At 44.2% G+C, this 24,499-nt stretch overlaps 1 protein-coding gene across 7 annotated transcripts in view; it reads right to left on the bottom strand.

The window, feature by feature from the left end:
• MGLL (monoglyceride lipase) overlaps positions 1-24,499 on the bottom strand; it is an 80,117-nt gene that overhangs the window by 11,830 nt on the left and 43,788 nt on the right. For 6 of the 7 annotated variants that reach the window (XM_060271408.2, XM_035106463.3, XM_035106462.3 and 3 more), the window contains 3 exons: positions 11,242-11,378; positions 3,760-3,870; positions 932-1,021 (listed from right to left, as the gene is read on the bottom strand). In XM_060271408.2, the coding sequence (XP_060127391.1) occupies positions 932-1,021; positions 3,760-3,870; positions 11,242-11,378 (338 nt within the window). The remainder of the gene's footprint in view (positions 1-931; positions 1,022-3,759; positions 3,871-11,241; positions 11,379-24,499) is intronic. The other variant, XM_088662340.1, reaches the window with a different exon arrangement.

The raw sequence follows: 24,499 nt of genomic DNA, 5'->3' as shown, positions 1-24,499 counted from the left end.
GGATGTGCTAAGAAGCATTTTAACCTTGCTGCATTGCTGGCATCCTGTTTGCACTTTGCTGTCAGACACCTTCTTAGCATTTCCAGGGTGAGAGCTCCATCAGCATGTATTAATCATTGCAATGCAGCTTACCTAGCAAGTTAGCAGCATTAAATATATTTACAGTGCATCTGAGAGAAATCTGAGCTGGTAGGAATGTGCGTTCACTAACATGCTATAGTCTCAGACTGCTGCTTTTTTCAAAATCAAATCCCAGAGTGGCATTTCCTGTCAGTTCAGTTGATCTTTACAATGAACTACAACCCCATCTAGCAATCCTTTGTCAGCCTCTGCTTACATTCATTTCCCCCCTGCCTGTATGGCCATGATTGTGTTCTCCTTTAAAGAACAAGTACATTTTTATTTGTTACCGTTTTGATGCCAAAGCTGCTGTGGATATCTCTGGTTTTACTAGCGGCTGCAGGTGCAGGTTTGCATCCTGTGCTTCAGGAAATGTCTGTAAGCAGCACGGAGGTGCTTGTCTACAGAGCTACTGCAAAATGCAAGGTCTACTACTGGGCAGCCGCCACCACGGGTGCATCATGGCAACTATGAAGTCAACCCATTTGCTTCCATATTACCGTAAGATGAAGAACAGGGACACAGAATGACAGAATGAATTTTCCCTGCTTCACAATACTGATGCAAAACATATGAGGATTAAGTCATTTCAGGCTGGATTAAATTTTCTCCTCCTAAGTGCCGTATGAAATTCTCTCATTGTCTATACAGACAAGGTCCCATCCCTTTTCCGAGGGCATTTCATCAGTTTGCACCAAGATGCAACTTGGCACTTGTAGTTCAGTCAAACTGCTGAGGCAAGAACAAATGGACAAGACTGGGAAACAAGAACAGACACCGCAATGATTTGCAAGAGCAATAAAATTCTCACCTCTTTTTTATTCCGGGAAACCACGTTTGGGTCGATAGATCCCAGGGACAGGTTTGGCAGAACTAAGTTAAGTATTTTAGCTGCAAAAACCTGAGGGAGATGAATGTAGTTAGTAACTTGGACAGCAAAGAAGAGAATTACAGGAGCCAGATCAGCAGGTGGCAGAAATGGTTTGAGGTTCTCTGTTACTGTACCACCACATCAATGTTATATTCCAGCTGAGGATCCGGTCTTAAGTGCCAACTAACAGCTCCAGTACAAATACACTGAAAAGGCAGGGAAAGTTCCCATGGCCATTTACAATGCCATTTCATGATGCAACAGGCAGTGTTCCTCAACACATCTTTGTCCAGCTTCAGGACTCCTGCATTTCTTCCTGGCACCAAAATAAGCAGGGAGAGAGTCCTTGCTGAAGAAGCTAATACTGAAGCAGCGCTTCACTTTTCAAAGCAGCCCAATTTTGTCTCATCACCATTTACTTCTAATTTCAGTCTGTTACAATGCAAATTGTCGCCTGTGCAATCCAACCAGTATTTGCCTAGGCTGCAACTCTTTCTGTGAAGCACATTCTCTAGGGGGACACAAATAAACAAGAACAAATGTGCAGGCATTGACTAAGGAAATCTATTGCATACCTGCCCTCTGGGAGTTAAATGCAAAAGGTCTGAACTTCTGGAGCATAAAAATGTCCACAGAAGAGAAGGAAAATGTATTTCTTTCTCCCATTAAAAGCATTTTGCAATCAAGCCCAATATTTAAAATTCTCCTCTGATCTTTTGAAAATTACCTTCTAATTAAGTGGTGATTGCTTGGAAATGTTGACAACCAAGAAAACAAATAGCCGGGCCTTTGTTTTATAGTCTCTTTGAATGTCAAATACTGTATCCAGAGATACTTCCTGCAAAGTATAAAATGAACCGTGCAACCTTGCTAGAGTACAAATCCATTAAATACACCCAGTCACATAACATTCTCTCATCTTCCTTTATCAAAGTTGCTATGGATTGGGAAATTATACTGTATTAGAGCAAAGATAAAAAGGATGAAATGAAGAGTTTCTCCAAGGTACCAAATATCAAAGCAGTCACAGATTTCAGAGGCATTTAGAGGCATTTCAAATGCCATTGCCATGGAACACTCCTTTTGTACCAAAGCTTCATGAGCTCCATTTAGCACATGGGCCAAGAGAGAGATTTTAGGACATAAATGTCTTCGCCAGAAATGCAAACGTGGTCCTGGAACTTCAAGTCACTTGGAAAAGTTCACTTTTCCACTGGCACTAATGCACATATTTCTACATGTTAGGAGACACCCTCACAGAGCTGTATTTCCTATCACCCTTAATGAACTACAGTTCACAGTATTCTTTTTTTGGGGGGGAGTGCCATGACTATTAAAGAGGTTTAAGAGTGCTTTAAATATTTAACATGAATGTGCCCCTGTGCTTTGTTTGTGCACCACTACTTATGCTCTGCCTAATGTGTTTAGTCTAGGCTTAGTTCCTAGCACTGGCCTGAGGAGGTGAGATGTCCTGGCTTCCTGGGGGGTGATACTAAGAGTCAGTGAAACAACAGGCTTTTAATTAAGCAGCTTTGTGTAACAAGTACCTTGTTTTACCTGGGGAAAAGCTAATGAACTCATCTGAGCAGTGTTCTTGCACAGTGTCTTCTGCCAGGAGTTGTGGTTGGTAGATTTAACTCATTATGGTGCATATCCATCTACATCAGGGCTTCCCAAACTTGGGTCTTCAGCTGTTTTTGGACTACAATTCCCGTCATCCCCGAGCACTGGTCCTGCTAACTAAAGATGATGGGAATTGTGGTCCAAAAACAGCTGGAGACCCAAAGTTTGGGAAACCCTGATCTAAATGATGGTACATATATATGCATTGCATGCGCTCTTAACAAGACAAATAAGGTGGGATTCAACCATGGTATGTTTTATTCAGAGTAGACTAACAAATATGTCCAGGTTAGGGGCATCCGTTTCAATATATCTTCTCTGAGTAAAACTTCACTGAATTCCACTGATATAAATAATGAAGATTAGCATATGTCGCCATTCTAAAAATCTAAATTTTACCATTATAAAGTTTGAGTAGAGCAACAACTGCATGCATGCTCCCATGCTTATCATTAACAGATGCCGGGACTGGATATAGGGATTGAGGCTACTTTTCCAATCTCAGGGCGTTCCCCCCCCCCATCCACTTAAATGCAAGCAAATTCAAAATTGCTTGTTGTGTAATACTGAGACTAAACCTATGAAGCTAAAGCAAACTAGGTTGAACCAAACTAGATTGAACCTCGCCTCCCAAGAAAGCCCACCAATCACATAAGCCACATCAATTGAAAATATATTAGGCAGAATTATAAGTGAAAAGTGTCCTTCCACTCATAGCGACTTTACAAAGGTAAACATGAACCTGGAATATGGAAAAAGCCAGGGAGGGGAGAATAGTAGAGGTAAAGTGACAGCAAAAGCCAGTTGTTAGGTCTTTGCAGGTTTCTCTGCTCCAGATCTCACTCGCTCAATGGTGCCTCATGCACTTTCTTAAAGGCAGCCACTGGGATTTTGCTATTCACATGTTTCCAACACATATTTAGGCCCATAGTCTTCATAGTGACCATGGCTTTTACTCTGAAATTCAGTTAAAATTAGTAAGGACCTTAAATCAATCCTTCCCCCTTTTCTTTTCTTTTTAGTGCAAATTGACATGTACAGAGGAAGGACTGGTGGGGGGAAAAGAGCTACTGGCTGGAGACTGTGTAAAGCTCAGCTGACATTTAGCTAGCATGTTGGAAATTAATTTATGCCTGGATTTTTACCTTGATCGGTGTTGCTACATCTGGGTTTGCAACTACCAGAGGAGAAATTAATACCATGCCTGAAAAGTCATTTGGTCTTTCGCACGCAGTGAGGATGGAGATGGCTCCTCCCTGAAATGAAAAAGCAAGCAACATTTTGAGTGAAAACACTGGCAATTGCAATGAGTATTATAGTCATAGGATTGTAGACCTGGAAGGGACACCAAGGATCATCTAGTCCAACCCCCGCAAGGCAGGAATATTCATCCCAATAGAGCAAAGAGGGATTCTAAGTATTTTATAGTCAAGTGCAGTAACAAGGTTTGCTACTGTACCCAGGAATCTTGTCGATTTGCTCTAGCGATAGAGCTACAATTGAGCCAAAGTAGTTAACGTGAATTTCCTTCTACGCACAAAAAAAACAACACAAAACAAATTTAGATAAGAGTTTCATCCTCACATGCCACTGAGTTCAATGGACATTTTTTTTTTGAAGTGCCAACATGGGATCACAGTGCCTGTGAAGCTGGCAATTTCAATTTTTATAACATGGATACAAGTGTGTATCACAGGTGTGATTCACCTGCCAATCTCAGCTGAGCAATTTTTGCGCTTCAAAGGGGGTTCCAATGCTGCTGCAGCCACTGCAACACTCAGAAGCACAATTATATGAAAGAAGGCATCCTGTCAATCTGCACACGGCTATTCTGTGATAGGTACATCAAGCTCAAGCTCATCCATATATAAATCCCAAGTTATACATAGTTTAGCAGAGAGAAATGAGAACAGTAAACTACTTTATTTACAACCCACCCACCCACATTTTAGACAGTAATTGGCGTGGGGCAACGAGGTGCAAGAAGTAAGAGTATGGTTGTCCTGGTGGTGTGGAAAGGAAGGATGCCTCTGATGTGCATATAAAGGTTAAAAAAAATGTGGGGAAAGAACTGACACAATCAAAGGGGCATGAGATGGTTGTATGTTATCGGGAAAGACAAGGTGAGTTAAGGAGCCAACTGGAAAAGGGGAAATGGCAGAAAAGACAGGCTGGCCAAAAACCAAAACCAAAAACTAAGTTACCAACAAAAGACAAAGAGAAAACCGAATTAATAGAGTTGTGCAGCTAGACACTAAACCTCAACTATTAAACACACACACACACACACACACACACACACACACACACACACACACACCAAAGCTATGGTAACTGTTTTCTGACATTCAAACCTTTCTTAAAACTTTCTGGGGGTTTTGCCTCCTCCAGAAGTAAGCTGCAGCTCAGGGTCATGACAACCTCTGTGGTGTCAGTATCAGAAGCAGTATGCATTTGAATGCCAGTTGCTTGAGAGCTCAAATTGGGAGGGGGGGGGAGTGGTGCTGCACTTATGCCCTGCATGTGAGCTTCCCACAGGCATCTGGTTGGGCAGATGTGAGAACAGGATGCTGGACCAGATGAGTCCTTGGTCTGATCCAGTCCAGCATCCTGTTCTCACAGTGGCCAACCAGATGTGAGAACTTATTAAATTATTGTGTGTGTAGGGCTCCTTTGCTTGAGTGGGGGCTCTGGCTGCTTCACATAGAGCAGCAAAATTCATGTGTGAATGGCCTGCAGGTACCTTGGCATCCAGAGCACAGCTCTCAGGCACAACTCCCACCTTTCCCTTATGCATATGAGGTGTCTATGAGAACTAAAGGCTGAACCATTTTGGCCTACTTATCCTTACCGCCCAGTTATCCTAGCCGCCCAGAGTGGCTGGGGCAACTCAGTCAGGTGGGCAGGGTACAAATAATAAAAGCATGTCTGAACTGAAACACGAAGTTTAGGAAGAAGCATGAAGCACACACGTGTGCGTTTTCACCACAGCGGCACAGGTCACAAACACCTAGGTAGGAGCTAGGCTCCACAGAGAAAGAGAGTCCTTTACATTTGCTGTGGGGAGGAAGGCCTAGTATGGTGGTCTTTAAAAATCCTGTGAAGGACTGGACTCTAGAACCTTCTTGGAGACAGGGGATTTTGCAATTAGAGACTAAACTAAGGCTTTAAATACTCCAGTATTGTTGGCTAATATTTGACCAGTCTTTTAACAACATTGTTTCATCTAATCAAATGGGAAGGCTATCTTGGATCACAAATCAGTACAGCCAGGACAGAGCATATCTCAGGCACCAATAAGCAGGGATTGCCTTGGTGAAATTCTATGAGCTGGAGAGTCACAATCCTGTTTACATGTAGAAATGACAAGAAGACTATGTAAGACTTCATTTTGATGAGGATTTAGGAATCAGACTATTGCTACAGTCAATTTGCCTTTAAAGGTATGCTATGAGCTTCAAACCAAACATCTTCATTCAAGTTGGTCGCATTTGGACTAGTGACGGGTGAACTCCCTCAGCCTTGTCTCAAAAATCATTTTTGTTTTGCTTTGAACTTTCCTTGGGAACACTCAGAAACTTGAAATTAATTGTTTTTGTGTGCTGAATTCTGCTACTACCCATTCCAAACAAAGAGAACCTTTCTATAAAGAGGAGACGGCTGCCTAGACCCTACTGCAGTGTTTCCCAACCAGTGTGCCTCCAGATGTTTTGGGACTACAACTCCCATCATCCCTAGCTAGCAAGACCAGTGGTCAGGAATGATGGGAGTTGTAGTCCCAAAACATCTGGAGGCACACAGGTTGGGAAACACTGCCCTACTGAACCAAAAATAATGGTCCTGAGCATGTTCAAAGTTTTCATTTTCCTGCCAGGGAGCATGGGATTTGTAGTCGTCTCTGTTTCCCAAGGCAAATTCAACTGAATTAATTAATAGGGGTCCTGTTCAAAGGGGAGTGAGGCTTTTAGAACTAGGGGAGTTCGTGTTTCTGATTTCCCCAGTTGCAAAACTGCACCCACTAATCCTGACTCAGTATTTTCTTTTTAAACCTAACAATAGGCAATGCACTTTTCATGTGGCAAGTCTTTGAAGCATAATGCCGTGGGATATGGGGATGGCTAACAACATGGTAGTAATGCTAGATAAAAGGAGGGGGCAACATATTGGCTTAGAAGATCTTCCAGGGGCCTTAACTAATGAGCTGATCCTACTGGTTGCCACTCTACAGAAAGGAACAACACACTGAATAACTCCCCCCGTTCCTACTATTGATGCAGGAGTGGACACTGGAACTCCTGCAGTGCTGATAGCTGCCTCCAGCCCTTGCTTAGCTGTGCCAGGCAAAGGCAATTACATAGCAAGGAGAGAACCAGGGTCAGTTTTATGCCATGGCATCCGGCTCAGAGGTCAGAAGTCTGGGTTTGCTTGGCAAGTAAATGCAGCACTGCAGGTAAATAAACCAACCCTTAATGACTGGAGATGCAGATTAACAGGGCATGTATCCCCATAACGAAAGCTGTTGCACTGTATGCTCTAGGGCCCTCCAACAGACTACCTTTTGTATTTGCATTCCTGATCCTTTTTATGTTTTGCTTATATACACAATAATAATTGAACTAAGCTCCTATGAGGCTTGTGTGCGTATTCTGTGTTTTAAAACTCATTATTCCCATTCATGCAATAAGGTAACAGAAAGTCTCCATCAAGGAAAGCAGAATTCGGAGTTATGAGTAAATTGTGCATATCTGTATATATTCGCTTATTTTGCTTAATTCATGCTTCTTTTGTTAAATGGCAGAGGGAGCTATGCTGAGCCATACTGAAGCCCCCATTCCAAGATCACAAGGAGCCCTGCTCAACATTTTAATGTTTTAATGTTTGATGGATTTCTGTATTTTAGAATTTCTGTTTGGTTGGAAGCCGCCCAGAGTGGCTGGGGGAACCTGGCCAGATGGGCGGGGTATAAATAATAAATTATTATTATTATTATTATTATTATTATTATTATTATTATTATTATTATTATATTTACTTTCGTTTCTGAAGTTTTCTTGAGGCGTTATCCACAACCTTTCTACCTTATCTCTAGCTTATCTCCACAACCACAGGGACTAGGCACCTGGGGGAGTTAGCTTTGTTTTGGAGAAGAACACGGAGATGCTCAGGTCGTTATTATGTGTCTACTATGAACTGCCCAGGAGGATTCCCCTGCTTGAGTGCCCTGTTCCTGCCTCTCACCACCTGACAGGCCTCATAAGGACGGTTGCCACTGCTGCTGTTGCTGCCCAGGAGAACTCAGAACAGTGCAGAGTTCTTTTAAAAATGTTTTTTAAAAATTCTTTTTTACCTTTTTAATTTCTTTTTGGTGTGGGGGGTGGGATGGATGTTTAGTCGGGTTTGGGAATTTGTTCAATTTTGGTATGTTTGTAATTTTTACTGTTTTTGGTTTGTATTGCTTTATTGTGTTGTTTTTTTTATTTTGTTCTTAAGGGGAGGGGTCAGGGCTGCCTGGGAGTGGATCCCAGCCAACAAAATGGATGGGGCAGGTTCCACCGGGGGGGGGGAATGCACTGGGCCAACCGATCTCAGTGATCATGGGAAGGAGGAGGAGGAGTTACGCTAAGACCAGACCATGTCATTACCGAGGAGGCAGGTTTAGTTGTTGTTTGAGGACTATCCCTGCCTCCAGGTCTGGTCTTGACCAGACGGATATGGAATCAGCAAGGGATACCCACATGACCAGAAGGTGCTGCTGTGCAATGCCAGGTCAATGATTCATAAGACCACCGCCATCCATGGCTTGATCGTGGATGACCTGGCAAGTGTAACAGAGACTTGGTTGGATGAAGCAGATGGGCCTGTCCTTGCCGCTGCTTGTCCACCAGGTTTCTCTTACGCACAGCAACCCGGGCCTTGTGGGCAGGGAGGGTGGGTTGCAGTGATTTTTAGGAAGTGATTAGTTTGCACCAGGCATCCTATTGGGAAGACCCAGTCCTCTGAAAGTCAGTGTGGTGTAGTGGATAAGAGCGGTAGACTCGTAATCTGGGGAACCGGGTTCACGTCTCTGCTCCTCCACATGCAGCTGCTGGGTGACCTTGGGCTAGTACTTCTTTGAAGTCTCTCAGTCCCACTCACCTCACAGAGTGTCTGTTGTGGGGGAGGAAGGGAAAGGAGAATGTTAGCCGCTTCGAGACTCCTTCAGGTAGTGATAAAGCGGGATATCAAATCCAAACTACTCTTCTTCTTCTGAGTGCATGTTCTGGAAGTTGGGCAAATAGGGGCAGTACAGGATTCCTTTTGGTGTACCGATCTCCCCGCCGCACCAAGGCTTCCCTGCCCGAGCTGCTTCAGATCATGGCGGATGTTCTCCTGGAGACACCTGGTTTGGTTGTCCTAGGGGATTTTAACATCCACACCGACACGACCTTACAAGGGGTCGCTCGAGACTTCGTGGAAAGCATGGCCTCCATGGGGCTGTCCCTGAATAAGCCTGGCCCAACTCATAGCTGCGGACATGCCTAAGACCTGGTGTTCATCTCTATAGATGTTGGTGATCTGACACTAAGTAAAAGCAAAATTAAATAAGTGCCACGGTCAGATCACTTCCTGGTGCAACTGGACTTCTCCGCAACCCTTCCCCTCTGCAGGGAGGTGGGACCGATTCGGATGGTCCGTCCCCGCCACTTAATGGATCCAAATGGTTTCGAGAGAGTGGTAGGGGATGCTTTATCCCATGTTGGTGGCCTTTCAGCTGATTCCTGGTGGCCCGCTGGAATGTGGAGTTAACCAGGGCTACTGACTGCTTGGCTCCGAAGTGCCCTCTCCAATTGCATGGAGCCCGAACAGCCCTGTGGTTTTCCACGGATCTGAGGGCAATGAAACAATCACTGAGACGTATAGGGCGCCGGTGGCGGATACCTCATTCTGAAGCTGACCAGACACAGGTTAGAGCTCAATGTCGAGCCTATCAAGTGGCAGTAGCGATGGTGAAGAAGACTTTCTTCACCGCCTCTATTGCATCTGCAGAAAACAGCAGCAGGAGACTCTTTCAGGTGGTTCGCAATTTAGCGGAACCTGCTCCATCGGGGCCCAGTACGGGCCACATGATCTCCTGCAATGATTTTGCAAAGTTTTTTTGCAGATAAAGTAGCTCAGATTCGGGAAGAGGTGGACTCTACCGTAGGAGCAGGGGCGGGGTGGGAGAGTGCTAGAGTCCTGTCTAGTTAAGTTGTGTGGGATCAATTCCAATCTGTTACCTCTGAGGATGTGGACAGGCTGCTTGGACGAGTGAAACTAACCACCTGTCTCCTTGATCCTTGCCCATCCTGGCTTATAAAAGCTAGCCGGGAAGGGCTGGGTGATGGGCTTTGCAGGGTGGTGAATGCTTCTCTGTGTGAGGGAGCCTTCCCAGACCCACTAAAAGAGGCGGTTATCAAACTGCTTCTATATAAAAATTCTTAAACCCGGCCAATATGGCCAACTATCGCCCAGTCTCAAATCTTCTATTCTTGGGCAAGGTGATTGAGCGAGTGGTTGCTGAACAACTCCAGGCACACCTGGAAGAAGCTGACAATTTGGATCCCTTCCAGTTGGGATTCAGGCCTCATCATGAGACTGAAACTGCCTTGGTCGCACTGGTCGATGATCTCCGGCGGGCTAGGGACAAAGGTGAGAGCTGTTTCCTAGTTCCGCTGGATCTCTCAGCAGCTTTTGACACCATCGACCATAACATCCTTCTGGACCTTCTAGAGGGCTTGGGAGCTGGGGGCACTGTTATACAGTGGTACCGCTCCTTCCTCCTGGTCCGTGTTCAGAAAGTGGTGGTGGGGGATGAGTGTTCAGACCCCTGGGCTCTCACTGGTGGGGTGCCTCAGGATTCTGTCCTTTCCCCCATGCTTTCCAACATCTACATGCAGCCACTGGGAGAGATCATCAGGGGGTTTGGGCTGGGTGTTCATCTGTATGCGGATGATACCCAGCTCTACCTCTCTTTCAAATCAGAACCAGTGAAGGCGGTGAAGGTCCTGTGTGAGTGCCTGGAGGCGGTTGGAGGATGGATGGCGGCTAACAGATTGAGGTTGAATCCTGACAAGACAGAAGTACTGTTTTGGGGGGGACAGGAGGCAGGCAGGTGTGGAGGACTCCCTGCTCCTGAATGGGTAACTGTGCCCCTGAAGGACCAGGTGCGCAGCCTGGGAGTCATTTTGGACTCACAGCTGTCCATGGAGGCGCAGGTCAATTCCGTGTCCAGGGCAGCTGTTTCTTCCCTACTTACTACTTCAGTCCTGAGCTTGATTAGTCTCTCAAACCTTGGCCATATTGTGTCAAGTCATGTGGGTTCTCTTTCTCTTCGCCTCTCACAGCTTCTCGCCACAAAAGCTCACCAAAGTGACTTGTTTAGTCACCTCACTGGTTCTCCAGTGACTCCATCCCTCAGGGTCATGCCTGTTCACAGGTAACTCCACAGGTGCAATTACTGCTTTTAGCAATTATCCATGTAAAATGAACATAAAACGAAGAAAAAGGGGTAGGGAAACAGAAAAGACCAAGAATGGGAAAAAAGTGTCCTCTGCTCCTTGGTAGGAAGCCGAGAGTCCATTAAGGAGGGATAGAGCAGGACTGCTTACCATGGAGTGCCCTAGAAGGAACACAGGGAGGCCTGGGTGGTCTTTCTTCATGAGGTCAATGTGCTGCAAGCTGTCTCTGACAAACACATGGAAGTCTGACACAACCATACGGTCTCCTTCACTCTGCCCATGGCCAACTGTGGAGGGGAAAGGAAAAGTGACCTGCTACATCAAAAATATTCAACACCTTGAATGTAAAGATGCTTGAGGCAGCATCATATTTGAAATTCAATGGAGAGAGAAGGGGGGGTGCTAGAGATGTGCAAAGAGCTCTTGTGCATTGTCAGGGATGACCAATGGCAAAAACATCTTTCTGGTTAGTTGTAATCATATGAAGATGCAAACATAAGGGTAAACCACCGTGGCCTGGACCCAAATAATGCTGCTGCATGCAAACAGATCTGCCCACACACTCTTGCCTGGATAGCTAGCACTGACCTCTCTCAATGTTGGGGACCGGGATTCAGCCGCCCTCCAGAATGTGCTCCTGTGAGTGGCTCTCCCTTGTTAGCTTGGGGGTGCATCTGCCCACAGATGCACAGAGTGAGGGACTCATTGACTGGCAGCCTGCCAGAATGTCTGTCAGTTATCATGACTACACAAATACCTTGCATATGAACACACGCAGGAAGAAATTTTCCAGGAATTACACAAAGATTATTGGCACCCAACTATGTGCTGCCAGTGTCTAAAGCATTCAGCTTGAAAAGAGATGTTGATTGTGCTGGGAGCAGCTAAAAAGGCATTTCTGATTCAAAGGCAGCAGATGTCTTGATCCAAACCTGGATACTGGAGTGAGTGAAGGAAATGGCTAACAGTTAAGGAAATTATCAAAAGGGTGGCGTCCACAGCGCAGAGAAAGAGGAAATGCATGAGCAACAGAAGCTGGGAAGGAGACACATCAGCACTTACTGTAAATCTCAGGGTTAGAATCTAACTTTAGCGGGGTTTGAAATGCGGATGTTAAACATCATATGAGATACAGGGGAAAGAGAAAAAAATGACATTTCAGAATTTTGTCTATTACTTTTCAGCAAGGAAATTTTATGCCCTCATCAGACATTCAGAAATCATCTTTGGGGAATCTCAGAGCCAAAAACAGACATTAATTTAATTGCATGGCTAGCAGTCACATCTGTTTCGTTTTGTTGTTTTAAATGCAATATCTGGCACAGTGAGGGTGAGACTAAGTCAACTTTCATCAGGACCACAGCATGTGGGGTGGGGCGGTTTAACCCTTCCTTCTCATTGCCAGTCCAAGTGAAAATCACCCCCTGCACTACAATTAGTATTAGAAAGAACATTTCCTATTGGCACGAATAGGAGGCAGCTTTTTCTCTCATGCTAATTGTGGCACAGGGTGATTTTCATTGGATTCAAGACTGGGAGGGAAGGATGAAATCTCCACTGTTGACATGCTGTGGTCCGATTGAAAATTATTCCCTCTAGACTGGTTATTACAGTTAAAGTAGCATATATTTTGATCCTTAGGCAGCCCATGTGCTTTAATTCTCTTCTTCTTGAACCCATTCCTCCCCTATCCAATTCTATAAAAACACAATAGCTCCCTAAAAGATTAACTGATATATTAAAAGTTACAAATCTCCTGATAACTATTCGGAAGCATGAGTGTAAGTAACTATGCAGAGGTGCATGGTGGGGCAAAAAACTCTAATTTCACATATGCACTGAAGGGGTCTGAATTTGGATGCCTTTAAAAAGGGGTTTGGGCAAATTCATGGAGGATATCAGTGGTTATGAGCCATGATGGCTATGTCCTACTTTCACTGTTGGAGGCAGAGTGCAACTGAATGCCAGTTGCTTGGAATCACAAGTGGGTTGTGCTCAGGTCCTGGCTGTGGGCTTCCCATAGGCATCTGTGAGAAGAGGCTGCAAGTCCAGAAAAGTCTTTGCTTTCTCATGCTCTTAGGTAATCTTGGAGGAAACTTGTGTATGTGGCAGCAGTGAAAAATTCAGATTTCATACTACAGATTATAAAGAGAGGGATGGGAAACAGTGCTTCTTGCTTGGTAAAAACCACAACAGAAGGGGCTTTGTAGAAACTAGCCTTCCTGCACAAAGGCAAATTTGTCACCGGTTGCTCTGCCCACTTTTGCCTATGGCTCCACCCACCACAGGCATGTGGCCCCTGGAAGGTTGCCTAGGAGGGAATGTGGCCCTTGGGCTCAAAAAGGTTTTCCATCCCTGGTTTTCGCATGGCATGTGAATGTGAAACTGAATCTCAGAATTATTTGCAGCAAGATGCAGGGCTGGCTACTATCTATGGCTGCTTTTAAAGGAGATTAGACAAATTAATGGAAGATATGTATATCAACAGCTATTAGCCATAACAGCTGAAAGCACCTCCATTGCTGGGATGAAACAGTGGCAAAAGGCTTTATGACCCCTTTTCTGGGCTTTTCAGAGGCAACTGATTTGCTACTACATGCAACATGATACTGGACTGGAAGGACTCTGGATCCAGGACTCTGGATGGATCCATTCAGGCTGCTCACAGCCTGAATGAGAACTGATTGCAAATTGTAGGAATATGGCCCATTGCTCTTAAAAATAGAAAAATAATTATTAGCCTCCCCCACTACCCATCTCTTGCCAGATAAGGATTGTTTGCGGCACTGGACTATTGAAATTCGTAATTATCCCTTGAGGAACAGAACTAGAGCAGCAGCAATAAGCACTGATGATAAACTGATCTGAATAGGTGGGCTGCTGCCATATCACTGAGCCAAAATTACAGCTCCTTCATTGTAGAGTAGCTCTAATTCCCAAAGGGGAAAATGCAGAATAGCCAAGCTGGGAGAGGAGGAAGAATTCAGATCATTGAGAGACTTCTGTCACTCATCAGAGGAACATTTAGTATAAAGTGTTTCTCTTGCTGCACCCGCAGGTTTTTATCTAGATCTGCTCATACAAATTCTGCAAGTGCTTCCTCAGTTCTGACACCTCCATCTAGTGAGATCTCACTCAAAATGAATTCGAAAACAGACACAGCAAAGGCCTTCCTATTAAAACACTAATTCAGGCTCATTAGACAGCTTTACATTATCAACAGATTTGTAGGAAGCAATAGCATTGGCTGGGGGAAGGGAAGCAGGTGAATTTTTAATACGTTTAAAAATAGAAGTTCTGCAATGTACCATTCCAACTCCTCAACAGATAATGTACTGGGGACTTTGCTTGACTCTTTAGGTCTCATGGGCCAATTAACACACAGCTTGGTATTTTATTTTGTTTACTTAGGATCAGAATAGAGGTGGAAATCACAGAAATGCAGATGGTTGGCAGCTGTGCCATGTGGATTCTGGGTCATAGCTGAGTAGAGAAACAAGCAAGCAAACAAACATATTTTTTACATGGATCTGCCCTTGGTTTGGCTGGAAACCAACAACCACACAAGTCTTCTACATACCCGGTATGAATGAGGCAGCCTTGCAAACAGTTTTACAAAACATACTAGCCCCATGTGCCCAAATAGATTGTAGCTGAAAAGGAAAAAGATCCAGTCTCATTTCCTCATTGCTCTCCTTCACCCCCAGAACCCTGGAATAAACAAAGGTCAGTTTGACTGTCACTTTGGGCTGCTTTCTTAACCTAACTGAGCTGCCTTGATTGAATAGAAGTCAGGAGGAGCTCACCTGCAGGCAACTTCCACCATCACTGGAGCTCCAGAACGTGGCATTTGAGTCTCAAAGTCTGTCGCCCCAAGAATCTGCGAGCATTCAGGATTTTAAAAACATTTTTTAGATAACAGAGACCATTTTCTGAAGGCTTCCATTAAACATGGTGCTGTGGTCTGTGGTGGGATCATGGTCTGACCACAGTAATAGTAAGAATAACAAAAAGGCTAGGGAGAGCAAAACTTAACACCTGAACGATCCCTCAGAAAGATGAAGCTGCCATATGCAGTTCTTTATTCTGACACACTTCACAGCAGGCCTCCTTGACTGCTTTGTAAGTAGTGAATTCAATCTAATTTCAGCATCTTTCAAGTTCAGAGGGAGCTGCTACAATAACACTCCAGTATCTTGGTATGCAGAGGCTGTTGACTTTCATCCAGTTTCCTAGGATTACTTGGACACGTAACTCAGCTCTCCTGTTTCCTCTGAGATTCTTTTTGAGAAGAGATAATTGTTAGCATTGTTTCTTCTCTCCCTTAGTTTAATTACATACACCAGATGATGATCCTTCTACTGCACCACTTGACAGATTATTCCATTGCCTACTGGATTCAGAAGCCTCAGCTTCATCGCTCCTAATTCCTTTTAAAGTAAGCAGTCCTCTCCCCGCTCTCTGGTGTTTACACTTCTCCAGTTGCATAAATTGCTACTGTTGTTACTGTGGACAAACGCCAGGGGCCTGAAAAGCGACATGAGTGTCGCACCCCATAGTCGCCTTTGACTGGACTTAACCATTCAGGGCTCCTTTACCTTTACATTTTTTTAAGCTTACTGTTGATATTCTAATAAACCAGGGTTGGGGAACCTTTGCCAACACGAGAGCTGCATTCCCCCATCAGCAGCCTTATGGGGTGGAGGCAACTGTCATGTTGTGGGTGGGGCCAGAGGCAAAATGGGGGTGGAGCTACAGCTGTGATTCTTACCTTTGGACAGCAGGCTACATTCCAGCCACACAAAAGTAAGAGGTTTCTACACACACACACACACACACACACACACACACACACACACACACCCTCCATCCTAGTAAGCAAGACAGTATCACAATTCAGTGACACATTCCACCAAGACCAAGCACTTGGGGAGGGTGCAGAGCAGGGTTGGTGACCATAGTGGCCTAGGGAGAGGGACTGTGGCGTGCAAGAGCTGGTGCAAAGGGAACTGAGAAATTCCTGGAGGACAGGATTCTGTGGTGCCTATATGGAATCTTCACGTTCAGGGGCAATGTGTGCATGACTTCAAGATAGGGATGCAAGAAGGCAGCATTTTCCATTCCTCCCTGTAGCATGCAGCAATGTTTCTATTCCGCTGCAGTTCATCTTTCACCCAAAATGACCTTATTCATCTCACAGTCCGCTGTGGCAAAATTATGTGCCTTACGTAACTAATTACATAAATTATGACAATCACATTGTCATGACGATATTCCACCTCATTCAATTCAATGCAAAGGAAAGGTAATGAAATGTAATCGCTTGCTGACTGAAAGCAACAACAGTAGTGAATACTGATTATATTCACTGGATTTATTTTCATCTAGCTGGCCATTGTTAGGAACAAAGATTTTGCTCCAATCAGACAGGTTTCTTCTCATGCTCCTATTAGGTTCTGGATTCTTTAAATGAATATCCAAGCTACGTAACTAGGGAACATATTATTTGCCTTTGGTTTCCAAGTGAGCCTTTATTTTGTTTTAAATCAGGATAATTGAAGAGTGTATTTCACCATTACTTCCTATGGGAAATAATAGTGGCTAATTGTGATTTTCAGGTCATCTGACATCTCTGAAAGGTAAACAAATATTTTGCCAATCCTGAGAAAGCAGGGGTTCAGCAAAAGAAGTGGCTAGACCAGAGATGGGAAAAGGGCCATTTTAGTTTAGTCTTCTACCCAGCAAACAAGCTTTACCATTCCCATCTGTCCTCTGTTTAAACTTGAAGTAAACATCTGTACAAATAAAGTGGGAAAATGAATATGTACGGCATGACCTCTCTTTCCTGGATGGCCTGGGAGCCATGCAAAGTATTTGGATAATGAGAAGTCTGGATAAACAAGAATGCAGCTTCCTTGGAGTTACAATGACAATGAACTATATGGAACACATACACATTGGTGGGTGCAGGAAGAGCTTGGGGTAGCTGGAGTTCATGGGAAGGGGAGGATGTATGGAAACTTAGCCACTGGTTTCAGCTGGATCAGTTCTGTACACATTTATTTTAGAACACGTCAGAAGAATTCCCCATAGAATAAAAGCACGTAAATCAAGAATGGGTTTTTAGGAAGGGAGTGGAGCTTGTACATGAAACACTGGATTTAACAAAATACATGGCATTTAATTATTCAAGGAGCAAGCAACACAGCTAATTCAACCATTGTACCCAAGAAGAAGGAAATCCCAAGGGCGGGGCACCTCTTCAACATCTGGAAATTCAAGGGCTCACATCCTTTTGGACATGCAAAGTCAACATTGTTCTGACAGAGCACAGGAAGCACCTCAAGTAAGCACATACACAAGGACACATGCAACATCAATCTGGGAAACATCTTTTAACACGGAGCAGAAGAGAGTGCTTTAAAAAGCCTTAGTCTACGTGCAGCTGTTTAGTTTTTAAAAACAAGCACACCACAATTTCTATATTGCTTTTCCCCTTTAACAAACACGATTGTATTAAAAAAACCTACCAATCTAGCAGTGGTGGGGATCTAGCATTTGGCTCCAAGAATCTGGGGATGAATCCACCCTAGCTCCATACCACGAAGCAATCCTACCCTTAAACTAGGGACCATCAGTGCTGCTGTGTCAGCTTTGGATAGGTGAATAATCTGCACCTTCAGTGTAGCCAGAAAACAACCTCACTAAGTGGTTATAGCTTATTTTTTAGAGACAAGTGGATCAGATATGGCTTAGTACTGGGAACTGTTTTACATGTTGAAGCTTCAACTTTTGCATGTTGTGCTGGAGCAGCTTAGGCAATGGGTGGTTTCATTCTTCCCATGTGCAGAGCTACATAAATGTACACATAGCTATCATTTTAGTGGGTCTGATGCATTAATTAGTGCATCGTGTAGGTGGAAGACTCTCTCATGGTTTCCCTGCAACAGACTAACACGCCTCTGAAAAGTGTTTCCCCCTGTTCTGGCCCCGCCAGTCCATTTGGTTGGTTGAAACTTTTGCAAGGTCAGAATGGGCAGTGCAGCGCATGGCTGACTTCCAGCTTTGAGTATGGGGGGTGTTCTGGGGCTTTAAGAAATGGTATCCTGCCTGCAGGCTCTAAAATGAACTAGGTACTGAAAAAGTAACAGATTATCTACAACCTGGATGCCTCCAAACCACTCCCATTCATTGCAAACCCAGAGGCCGGCCCATGCCAGTGTTCAATTGTCAGCTTGTGCCAAGGCAGGCCTAAGAATTCTCCAATTTGTGTGACTTTCAGCATGCTACTTCTAAGCCACATTTAGGGTCAGTGTGCCGAAGCTGAACGCCACAGGCACTGGTGAAAACCAACCACACTATGGCTGTTGCTGCTGGAAACTAGCAAAGGCTGGCTTTCATTTGCAGTTACCATTGGCTGAGCTCATCTTCTATTTTCTGCAAAAGCGTGTATCAGTTCTACTTTTTATATTACTGATGTCGCTGGGCTGGAATACACAATCTTTTTGTTTCCAGCACGATCAACATCCATTTCTTTTCAGTGTTCGCAAGATTACTTTTCTTCTCCCGCCTCACACAGCACAACACATTGAGAAGGATCTCCTCCCACCAGGCTCACATTTTTGGAGAGCAGAGATATTTTTAGACTATTGCCTGCACAACACTTACATTATTGTTTTGTTGTCTTGGGAGGGAGGGGTGGGAAGAATAATTGGAAAGAGGCAATTTTCTAGGCTAAAATTATTTCTGCCTTATTTCTGTGCAGCAGAAAATCTCTCATCTGGTAAATCCACTGCAAGGGGTTCCCCCCTCCCCTCCAGTGCTAAACAAAATGATCCCCGATGTCAGAAGGAACATTAATTCCCATCGGATAGAACAGCTCGGTAAGAAAAAGGACATGCCTCTGCTTCTATCAATGCTGGGGGCCAAAGTCAGACTTGGGGAATCAGATATGCAACTCCTGCTAATATTTTCATAAATGACCTTTTTTCACCAGCAGTCTCTACAAAACCTGTTTAAAGCAAACAGACTGAGTGATACATTCTTGGCGAGGTTCACCTAACAGCACCAGTATCACAGAACCGAGCGGGGGGTGGGGAAACCACATCAAATTATTTCAGTGAACAGAATCAGGGGCAGTAGAAAGGCTGCAAAGCTGCAGAACAGCAAGCCATATCCCTGAGGTCAATATTTTGCATTTTGAGTGGCTCTGCTAAATGCACAACTCGTGATTTCTTCTTCTTCTTCTCAGAATGTCCTCAGAGCTTGCTCATGCACTGGCTTTTCAGCTGAGGCTAGATTCCTGGATTGATCCAATTAGTGTATATGCATTCTCCAAGAATGCTTCCTGGATGGCTTATTCTACCATCCATGCACATATATTTCCATGCACATATATGGGGATCATGTCAAAGGTAAGCCTTTCAGTTGGAAAACATTGTAAGTTATATAGGTTGGCATCTCTCTGTCTCGGGAAACAATGGAAGAGCACACCTTCAGGGGTGAAGTCAAACCACTGGAGAGTTACAGCGCCTGCTGTGGCTGTAGAGACCAATACAGGAGAGAGATGTTTTGTTGCAGCTGAGGCAGATGAAGGCGTCTGTTGCCTTGCATCACACTGATATAGGCAACCGCACCTGGCTGAAGGCATACACGCTCCTTTTTTTTGCACAATGAGTCCTGAACAGGAATGCATAGGAAAGCCATGTGACTTTTTCACAGTTCTTCATGAACGAACTATTATCACCTCTTCCCTTTGCTAATAGGCAGCATAAGGAGAACAAAATCTATCCAGGATGTCTCAGGTTCACTGAATATAATGAGTTTCCTGAAGAGAGATCAGAGACTTCTTACATGCAGACTAGTCAGCTCTGGGCCACGGGCAGCCATGTATGTGGAGAGCAGAAGGTATATGTCCTGGCAGGATTGGACTCAGCAATATCAAAAGCATCACGATGGCCAAAAACAATTACAATGTGAAACTTTATGGAATAATTCAAAACATAAAGATTAACAAACTAAAGTCTCTGAAAGTCTCTTGAGAGTACTGAATGAATCACGGTGCCAGACTTTACCCGGCGGAGAACAAGCTGTAAAGCTTTGTAATCAGCAATGTCCAATTCTTATGTCCAACTCTGAACTCTGCTAAACAGTGTTTCCAGATAGCAACTACCGTTTCGTTGAATTCTTCATCAGCCAATTGGAAAGATATGTAATTTCTTCATAAACCAATCTTTTTTTCAAATAGATGTAATATACACGAGAATGGAAAATATTCTGGAACAATGCTCAAGCAGGATTGGAAGCAGGAGCAGAATGGGGCACTGCACCAGAGCACCTCAGGCAGGGTTTAGAAGGCAGGTTGGCAGAGAAACAATACAGAAGGTCCATAGAGAGGAAGAGCTAGTTGCAGGCAGGGGTTAAGATGAGGAATTTGATCAAAGGAGGCAGGAACAAGCATGTTGGGAAGCTGTAAACAGGTGGATAAGGAAGCTGCCTGCCCAGCTGGAAAGACCAGATCTGACTGCAGCCAAGAGAGAGAGACTAGCTTGACCTGCAAGCATCTATAGCCAGAAAGAATCAACAGGTTGTCTGGGGAATGGCCAATAATGGGACTACCCCTTTCTTTCCCCTCTCTGTAGCCTCAAGCTGCTCATTAAAAGACTGAAAAGAGACACCAGTGAATACCTGACAAGCAGTGTCTCTTGCTTTAGAATAACATACTTTCATTGTACACAATTTAAGGTCCTTATATATCAGAAGCCCATAAAGAAAACCCACATCACAATAACTTGTTCTCCATTTCTTTCAGGTCAACAATATGACTACATGTGGACAGGTAGTCTGGCCATTTTTTCCTCAATGTGCTAGTAAGCTTTGCATAGCTGCCAAGTTATCCCTTTTTTAAAGGGATTTTCCCTTATGCTGAATAGGCTTCCTCATGAGAAAAGGGAAAACTTGGCAGCTATGCATCCCCACACTGAGGCCCTCCAGAAGTTTTGGCCTACAACTCCCATGATCCCTAGCTAACAGGACCATTGGTCAGGGGTGATGGGAATTGTAGTCCAAAACATCTGGAGGGCCGAAGTTTGGGGATGCCTGCTCTAAAAGAACCAGGTTTCTTAACATGATTTGCTGGAACAGGTGCACTGTTACAGTTTAATCAGGAAAATTGGTCCTCAGAAGGTCCAGATCATTTGCCAGAGCCTCCTATGAGGAAAAGTCTTTGGGGGTTTTATATTGCTGATTTCTCATGATAGTCACTGCAACCATGTGGATAAAGACCACCGACTGAAATAATTTTAGTGCATAGTTATTTTAGAGAATGGGTGGAGAACATTTTTCGGCCTGAAGGAGGCATTCCCTTGTGCACAAATTTCCAGTGCCCACATTCTAGCGCTGGGCCGGATCAGAGGAAAAGGTGGGCAGAACAATAGTTGTGACCGTTGTCCAGTAAGCTGAATTTCAACTACCCAAATGTGAGAGGGTTCTAGACAAACTGCCTTCTCCATCATCTACTTGGGCATGAAAGAACCACTACCACAGTTCAGGGACAAGCGAGACGCACTTGACAGTATGGGACAGGGACCGTGAGGGTGTGGCCTGGGGAAAAGTGGACGTGATATGGGGAAGGACATGGCCTGAGGAGAGCCCTGAGGGACATCTAGAGAGACCTATGGAGAACTGCACTTGGCCCCCATCCCAGCCCCTGGTGCTTCCCACCGATTTCAGAGTTTTAAGGTGTCGAACATGGTGCTATTCTGTTATGAGCACTGTGACAGCTTTCCCTTTACACAAAATCTTCATTATGGCAACATGCCTCAGGTTTTAAAGAGACTATACCTACCATTATGTCCCTGTTGTTTTTAACTAAGAACATTGGGTAGCCGGGGGGGGGGGGGGGAGAGAAAGAGACTGAAGTAGGGACACAGGATTTACCTTTAATAACTCAAGAGTTTTAGAAACAGCTGAAGCACAATGCCAGAGCAGTTGGGTGGTGGTGGTAGACTATTTGCTGATCACACCATGTGTTTTCACACCATGGGCATTGAGGGCATGCATGCAGCTGTGCTTTACAGCAGCACATGCTATTAAGTCCCAAATGACAGCTTGCTTAGCTGGAAAACATTTCCTTTCCTTTTCAACTAAACTCACCCACTTCCAGCTCTTCTGTGGGGCTTTGTTCACTCTGCTCGTGAGTTCTATATAACCCATTTGGCTGGTTTCGATTCAAAGAGTGTTACTAAGCTTAAGTAAGACCTGTTGGTCAAGAGAGAAAGGAGGGGTTTTTCCGCAGAGGCACATCGGAGTACCTTGTCATGTTGTGTTTATGTTGCAGAATCAAAGTTTGAGTTTCAAATAATGTTGGTGCCAGAGAAAACACAGAATTCTTATTTGACTTGAAAGAATCCTCTGTTTTCTAGCAGGAGTGGAGAATAGGCCTTGTGAGAGAGCTGGAGCACAGACTTCCTTTGATGATGGCTCCTTTGCCATCCTTGGTATTTTGCATTTTTAAATGAAAAATTCTTCTCAAAACACTTCCCCTGTCATGACTAGCCAATACAGCTGCCATTCACCCAGTATGCTGAATAAATGCAGCTGGCTTAAAAATATATAGAGAGAAGCTACAGTTCCCAGTAGATTGCTTTATCTTATAAAGATTGCATGATATTTCAAAAGTATCTTCTGAGTTTTGTGTACCTTAAAACTCTTGCTTAAGTAAATCACAACAGTTTGTGCTAGCTGTAGTTTAAAACCCCAACCATAGTTTGAGCTTCCAAATCAGTGTTCGAAATTCCCATTATTCTAGGCATATTTTGCGACAGGGAATTTCATTAGCGCGAGCAGTTTCTGAGCTCTGGGCGCAGTACTGCGCCTAAGATTTCAGATTAAAACTGCAGAGTGAAAGGAAAAAGAGGACCTTTTTCTGCCTGCCCACTTCCAGCTACTCTGAAGACTGGAGAAGAGACCATATCTGCCAAGTTGCTGTCAGAGAAATAAGGGACCGGGCCGGAAATAGCAGGCCGGAAGTAGCGCTGCTGCCATTTTGGAACTGGGCGGAGCATACTCAGAAGTGACTTTTGATGCTGCTTTGCCCAGTTCCAAAATGGCCACCGCGCCAGAAGTCGCATTTTGGAACTGGGCAGAGCAGCATCAAAAGTCGCTTCTGAGCATGCTCCGCCCAGTTCCAAAATGGCCGCCACGCCAGAATAAACCAGGAAAAAACAAAAAAAATCCGTTTTTTCAGCTAGGAACAGCTGGAAAAACGGGGATTTCCCGGGGAAAACGGGAGACTTGGCAGCTATGGAAGAGACCCTCTTAAGAATATTAGGGGGATGGGCAGGGGAAGAAACAGACCATGTGAAAAATGAACATAATATTTTTAGCTTTGTATTCTTGTTATCAAAAAATTGTGCCTAGACTTTTGTTGTTGAGGCCATAACCTAGGTTTAAGGTACACTTTAGCTCCTAGCTTTCATATATCAGTTTCTAACACTGTTCCAAAGGAATAAGGCAACCAAGGCTTAGAGCTCCTTGTCTACTTTCATTTCTGGTCTGTTCAGCAATGTGATTTACAGGTCTACTGTGTCCTCAGGAAGAGAAACCATGGTTTGCCAATTCAGGCTTCTCACCAAACCATTAGATGCCACAAACCAGGATTTGCTAATTCACTTTCAACCATGGCTTAATTGAGAATCACTTTGTAAGAGGCAGCCAAGAGCCACATGTGTAGTCAAAAGATTTGTCCATGTCTTGGCTTAATAGGCTGACATAGGATTTTCCAAGCACAGCCTTTGTGTCCAAATCCATTCCAGCTCAATTGGCACTTCCTTTTTTCCCATCAGACCAGATAGAGATAATGGTCAATGGAATCGAAAGACACTGAGATGACAATGAAAACCAATAGGATCACACTCAACAAAATTCAGGTCAACCAAAGGAGTTTCATTTCCAAGTTCAGGCCTGAGGCCCGCTAGTTGTGGATCTAGAAAATCAGTCTTATCCATGAGTGCTCAAAGGAAGGAGAGAACAATAAAGGTATGAATTAAACAGGGGAATAATATTTTACTATTTTAAAAATTATTCCTGCCACTTTTAATCATTAATTTGATACCAATGTTGTGCTAGGTGCTACAGAACCTGGAAAAGAGTATAATCCCTGACCAATTGACTTAAAATAGACAAACCTGAGTGGGACACAGAAGAGATTCATCCTCTGTAGGCATTGGGAGAGTACAGGAGAGTACACTTCAACTAATATGAAGCGGCAGTGCAATGGAAAATCATGGTTGTGTAAGATACATGTGGGTGGAAGATTTTGCCTGATCCAGATGCTGGGAAAAGCCTGTCCTTTGACTATATTCAGCACACTTTCTTTGTGAATTGAGCCCTGTGTCTGCCTCTGAGC

This window comes from Zootoca vivipara, chromosome 2 (genome assembly GCF_965207765.1).
Source record: "Zootoca vivipara chromosome 2, rZooViv2.hap1.1, whole genome shotgun sequence".
Taxonomy (NCBI): Eukaryota; Metazoa; Chordata; class Lepidosauria; order Squamata; family Lacertidae; genus Zootoca; species Zootoca vivipara.
The sequence above is the reverse complement of the archived record's forward strand: the minus strand, read 5'-3'. Positions and strand labels throughout refer to the sequence as shown.